The sequence below is a fragment of the Salmo salar genome, chromosome ssa12 (genome assembly GCF_905237065.1).
Source record: "Salmo salar chromosome ssa12, Ssal_v3.1, whole genome shotgun sequence".
NCBI classification, from domain to species: Eukaryota; Metazoa; Chordata; class Actinopteri; order Salmoniformes; family Salmonidae; genus Salmo; species Salmo salar.
In genome coordinates this window covers 62,082,863-62,089,450 of record NC_059453.1, presented here as the reverse complement: position 1 = coordinate 62,089,450, position 6,588 = coordinate 62,082,863, and the positions used below count along the sequence as shown (strand labels likewise).

The 6,588-nt window shown below is 39.1% G+C and overlaps 1 protein-coding gene across 1 annotated transcript; it reads left to right on the top strand.

Moving 5' to 3' along the window:
* The first annotated feature begins 4,681 nt into the window (after positions 1-4,681).
* hoxc8ba (homeobox protein HoxC8ba) lies at positions 4,682-6,176 on the top strand. Its single transcript, NM_001139541.1, is given in 2 exon segments — positions 4,682-5,117; positions 5,707-6,176. Coding segments are annotated over 2 exon segments (777 nt in total). The 3' UTR covers positions 6,048-6,176.
* The last annotated feature ends 412 nt before the right edge of the window (positions 6,177-6,588 follow it).

The window sequence follows — 6,588 nt, the reverse complement described above, 5'->3', positions numbered from 1 at the left end:
ACTGTGGGCAATGGTCTCTCCTCTTGATAGATACTATTTTCCTTTTTTATCTGATATAATTAGGCCTATTATTGGCAAAGTAGCACAGCGCAACTTAGGCCCACGTCTCAATATGAATGTATGCAGCTTGTTTAGACTATTTATTCGTTATTAGGCCTACTGTTTCATGTCAAGACCCACGAATGGGATATTGGTAAAGAAAGGTAGCCTGTAAGATGAAGTTGGATAACTATGCGTGAATGGTGTTTCATCTGTTCACGTGTTTAACAAAACCTGGGTATTTTTGTACATGTTGCATCTTATTCAAGTGTAAATTTGTGTTTTGTACACGAAAATGCATCAAGGTACATGGAACGTTTGTCTGTGTTTACGTCTGTGAATATATATTTAGTTGTAGCCTGTATGTTCTTAAATATTTTTTTCTCTCAACACTTGAACTTTATACTGTATACTGTAGATTTTGGTCATCTTTAAATATAACCCAAATAATCAAATTTTCTGTATTTGTTATGTCATTCTTATTAAAACGTAAAAAAAACTCTTACCTTGATCAGAAATATTAACACATGCAAAAATGACATTGGGAGATGGCAGTGTTCAAGACGCAGTAAATTCTTGTTAGATATACTGGCCACGTCTTATTGAAAGCAGCTGCGACTTTTAACTCATTATTCTTCCTTTTCTATTTCCTTTCATAATGCACGTTTCCTGACCACTTCCCGCCTCCACGTTTTTTTCTGCAATATGAATGGTTCTGGAAGAAAAATGAGGTGACATTTGAGGCCCTGTGTAAACTCATTGCTCAGAAAGCATCACGTTGCTTCCTTTATACGTGTTATCCATTCATAACCATTTCAGATTATTGCAACGAATAGCTTTTAGGTTGACATTCTGGCACTGAAATGTTTTCTGGAGTACACACGTCCGTATCTGTCTAAACCTGGCTACATTTCTAATTGGTGATCAGTTAACACAACTTGCCACCTGGTATAACTTCATTATTGTGACTCAGGTATAATAAAGGCCTATTTTCTAGGTCAGAGTGCATTGAGAGTGCATTTCGTGCAACCACGTTGTATGGGCCTATCTCAATGTAGGGCTTTAGTCCGTGCTTCATTTCAAACAAGGTGTAGGCTAGTTTACAACAAAGGTTGTTAGATCTTGGACCACGTGAGTTGTTTTATTGGTTTTTTCTTAGCCTTCTTGTGGCTATGGACTCCACAATAGTTTAATCAAAATGTTGGCTATATGAGTGTTGTTGTCACATCACAAATCTTGAACATAGGGCCTACACATCGATGACATTTCGAATTATTTTTGCAATAGGGCAATGCGTCATGCAAACTGTCGGTCATTGATTCGAGGCTATTGTGGCTGAGTTGGCGCTCTATGTTGCAGTTTAGATGGGTAATAATGGTCATGTGTCGTGGGTATGTGAGACATATAACCCACAACAAACGTCGACAGATTTGCTCACACACTTTGTCATGATGCTATTTTTGGACACATTGGACACCACGCTAATTTGCCAGTCATATTTTGCGTTCTAACAATTCATTTGAGAGGATGTGTGAAGTATCTTGTCTGGCGTTTATTTTTCCTTCTTGGTCGCTTTACTAAATTGGCTTTCCTTTTAAAAAGTACCACAAACAATACTGACAGCATGCAGAGATTTTAGAGCCTAGTGTAGTTGGACATTTCCCTCGCGGAGCGCAGGGTTTTACGACCCTGCTTCGTGCAGCACTGTTTGTCTCGAATGTAATCTAACAAAGCAAACCTGGCAGAGCTGGCTAGACGTCTGGAGTAAATTACTTTATTGTTCTTATTTGAGGATACGGTGTGCTCGTTTTAAAGGAGGCTTATTGCACTTGTTTTTGTCTACTGCAAACGTGACTCCCGCCCGCTTTATTTTTCCACTCTGCATGTGGCAGAGGGGGAAAGAGCAACACATGAAAGGGCCCAAATTCCACTTCCTTTATTCCAAATCTAGCACAGCGCACCAATATTCTGTTTGAACCCTGCACTGTCCCCGGTCTAATGGACATTTCCGTTAATCTGAAATAGCCTCGATTGAATTCAACACATACCCATCTGTTTATGACTTTGGCCTGTATATGACTTCTGTATAGCCTATACATGTCCACCATACCATCATTTCTAGTTTTGCTATGACCATATGCCAACAATTATGAAGACCGCTATGACTTATATAAATGTTATGCTCGTTGCTCATTATTAAATGGTTATTATTTCTACTTTCACTATTAGCCTATAGGATTTGTATCTTTAGAAGAAGTTAGCAAATAGCAAGCTACCAGCAGTAGCAATAGGCCCATTTGTGGTAGAATCATTCTATTGACATGATTCATACTGGCATATACTGTAATTATATCCAATCTTCCGCTATCATAATACAGCCTACCATACAGCACCACCAATAGTATGATAACCTAATAAATAATAATAATAATGATGATGATGGTGGTGAAGTTTATAATAATAATAATAATAATAATAATAAAAAATAAAACATACATTTTTTAAAGAAAGTTTCAGCAATGATTTCGTTTTTCTGTCTTAGTTTTTTTTTTGTCTAAATGTCAATTAAATTGTATTTCCTATATACAGTATTATTGTGTCCATTCCCATTTTGTTTTCATTCGGATGAAGGCCATTGACTTTCGAAATGTCATGATTTTAACTTAGATTAGATAAATAAAGCATAAATAAAGAATTAGATCAATAAAGCATCCATTTTTTAATTGTGAGCGAGAGTTGCACCTATTCCTTCCAAATTGTCTAAATGTCAAGAAATGATTGTGGATCATAGTGTAATCATGCCAGATTGAAATAGAATTGCAATGTACAACTACTAGACAGACTCAACACTAATCCTAACCCAAACATTGAAGAAAGAGTAGGCCTATAATTATGTGTAGGCCTAGCCTATATTTCACGAAATCATTCTCTCATGGCTAAGTGAAGTACTGTTGGCCTACCACTAGTCCAGTTGGTGTAGTACAACACACCAAAAGGCCACTGGATGTCGCTGTTGACTAAGTATTGAAAATGTTCGAGCCCGTGTAGCCTGTTCACCTTGTGTATCGGAAGCTGTGGGGGACTTGGAGGTAGATGGTGTCCTTACAGACTAGACCAATGGTTAGGCATACTAGTCAAAAATGTAGAGATGAACAACCAATGAATAAAATTGAACAATCAACAGGGCCCGTTTTTTTGTCAATAGCCTACCTCTTATTAATAGTCTATGCGTAACTTTTAAGGAGAATAAGTATCTTTCTTCACTACACTATGGGCAGTAGTTATCTGAGAAATGGCAATCTTTTTTTTCTTCTTTAAAAAAAAAAAGATCGATAACCCAATATATCTAGCCTATGTCTTACTATGCTCGTGTATCTGTCTGCCTCTATCTCCTTTCTTCTTGGTGTATTATTATGAAGAACAATTATTTTAGTTATAACTGATTCATTCTGTTGTATCGATATGTTTTATGGATAGCCAATAGGTTTAGTGTTGAGTAGCCTAAGATACACCTGCTATGGCCTCAAAAGAACACCAGAACGTCTCGGCCTAACTTAATGTCTAATGTGTCGTCTTTGTTATTGTAAACATATTGTAATATTTCTATTATGTTTGCTTTAATGAAAGACAAAATAATTAAACCAAACACATTTATTTAACTTTTATTTTCATTAATAATTGTGTAAGTCATGTACAATAATACAATAATAATAACACATCAATGGCATCAACAACTATTAAAGCATTATAAAATAATTCTGGCAATAGAAAAACCATATAAACAAAATATTTACGCTGTGTTATTAGCAAATTCAATTTTGCTACATGTTAACCCTTTCAACTCAAATATTTTACTTTCAATAGGCTATAGGCTACAATAGCGTTTCTGAATTCCACTGCCACTGGGTGTGCGGATGTAGGCTGTGTGCGCGCACGTGTGTGCGTGAATGTAAATTATTTACGCAATGCATAAACCCTGCCTTAGCAGTCAGAATACTTTTTTATCACTTTCTTAAGAGCAATAAAGGTAGGCCTATAAACTAGAGAGGAATGTCTAGATTTCCATTTTTTGTGCTTATAAGTGTACCACTACTCTTTCAAATGGACAATGCATAGCCTATAAGACCAAACAAAAGGATACTTTACATATAGGCCTAGTCTAGGCTACAGAAAATGTTTTTTTTCTTGTTCTTTAAAGCAAAATGCACAGTCCCTTCCTGCTAGTCCGCTTCAAGGTATAGACATTCGAGCACGCCGTGAGAATGGGAGGGGGTTGACGGTTGGTGCGGAGAGAGGTGGGGAGGGTGGGGGGGGGGGGTCAAAAACGCTTGTGACTGTGTGTCGGAGGGGCTAGCCAACTTTAGCTATAGCACACATCAACCATTCACGGCATAAGAAGCTGATTTGAAGCTGCAAAAGGAAAAAGCAAGAAAAAGCAAAGCACTTCCATTGGTAGCAGGGCAGTGCTGGAACAGAGGGGTGGTGAATAAGGAAACAGGCTTTATTATCTTATTCGTTAAACCTGTCTCTATGATTTTGTGGTTTCGTTCGTTTTATGTATTGGGTTTGGAACAGGACTAAGGCAGTAATTGGAATGGTCGTAAACCAAGTTCTTCAGCTGTAACATTGTGAATAGAAAAACATGAGCTCCTATTTTGTGAACCCTCTCTTTTCCAAGTACAAAGGCGGCGAAACGTTGGAACCAACGTACTATGACTGCAGGTTCCCTCAAAGCGTCACCCGGAGCCACGCGCTGGTGTACGGTGCGGGAGCAGCGGCGCCAGGCTTTCAGCACCCGCCCCATCACGTCCAAGACTTCTTCCACAATGGGACGCCGGGGATCTCCACACCAGGCTTCCAGCAGAATCCATGCGCCTTGGCTTGCCATGGAGATGCCACAAAATTTTATGGATACGAAGCCCTTCCGAGACAAACGCTTTATGGCACCCAACAAGAGTCGAGCGTGGCGCAATACCCAGACTGTAAATCGTCAAATGGCACTAACCTCGGAGAAGGACAAGGCCACCTAAATCAAAACCCGTCTCCTAGTCTCATGTTTCCATGGATGAGACCGCACGGTTAGTAGGCTACGTTTTAATATGCTCTTGTCTGGTTATGTTGTTGTACTTTTCATAGCATGTAGCCTACATCTGCTAACGTATGATTACGTTTTCGGATCATCACTTATCACTCAGTAGAACTTCATCCGTTAACCGTGGCGCAATGATTCAAAAATGCCAGTTCATCTGAGCCAGTGCTGTGCCATTCACCGCGGCTCGGTTGATCGCTAGTAGCAGATTAGAAAATGAGCAGAGATGAATAACAACAGTAAAAACGAATTCAGTGAAATTTCAGCAGAAGCACTTGGCATGGCGTTTATCTTCACATGAATCCCTACAGCTATTCAACGGTAGAGGCTTGGCAATAGTCTTGGAATGTACTGTAAACATAAGGTCACCACTATACAGTGGTATGGTTGAATGTGGATGTCACCAACCTCGAGCAGATTTCAAACAAGAATAGTTCTCCGAACTACCTCCGGCACACACACACAAACACCAATCAATCTTTTGTAAAAAAAATAATATATAATAGCAGTGTAAACTAATAGCATACAGGTCTTGCAACGATTCCTGCTTAATTGTAAGTGCTATTTCCATTCTATAGCCCCCGGAAGACGCAGTGGCCGACAGACCTACAGTCGATACCAAACACTTGAGTTGGAGAAGGAATTTCTCTTCAACCCTTACCTCACCCGTAAGCGTCGGATCGAGGTGTCTCACGCTTTAGGGCTGACGGAGCGGCAGGTGAAGATTTGGTTCCAAAACCGACGGATGAAATGGAAAAAGGAGAACAACAAAGACAAATTTCCGGGCCAAAGAGGAGAGATGGAGGCGGAGGGCGAGGCAGAGGGCGAGGGTGAGTGCGAAGATGAAGGCAACGATGACGGTGAAGGAGAAGAAGGAGACAAAAAGGAAACTGGAGAGGAAGAGGACACAAAAGAGTGATTTGAATTGCTCTTTTTTATGATTACATGGCTTAAAGTTGAAGATGGTAGAGAGAGAGAGAGAGGCCCGGAAAATTGAATTGAGAGAGAGAGAGATTACATTTTATGACCACCGTTTTATTGAGTTAACAAGTAAGACAAATCCTTTGAAGACACATTTAAAACATAAAAACATATATTCCACAATACTGACGACGGATCAGCTTTAGAGATATTGCCATGTATGCCTGCACATGGGCTATTGTAGGCCGCTTATTATGCTTACTCAATCATAGTGCACTAAATCACAAACTGGGCACATCATTGCGCACATGTTGTCACACATCATGAAACACATAGAGGCAAAAATTACAGACATTAGCCTAGTCGCAAAATAGAACTCAAATTATTCAACTTTAAATTGATTTCTGTATGATTGAAATAGCCTATATAGGCTAATCTAGCCTATTGATATTTTAATGCAGTCATCTCAGTTTTCATTTTAATCGAAATGTTATCCTTCCCTTGTTTCTAACAACTGCAAATACTTTGGCAACTTTGTA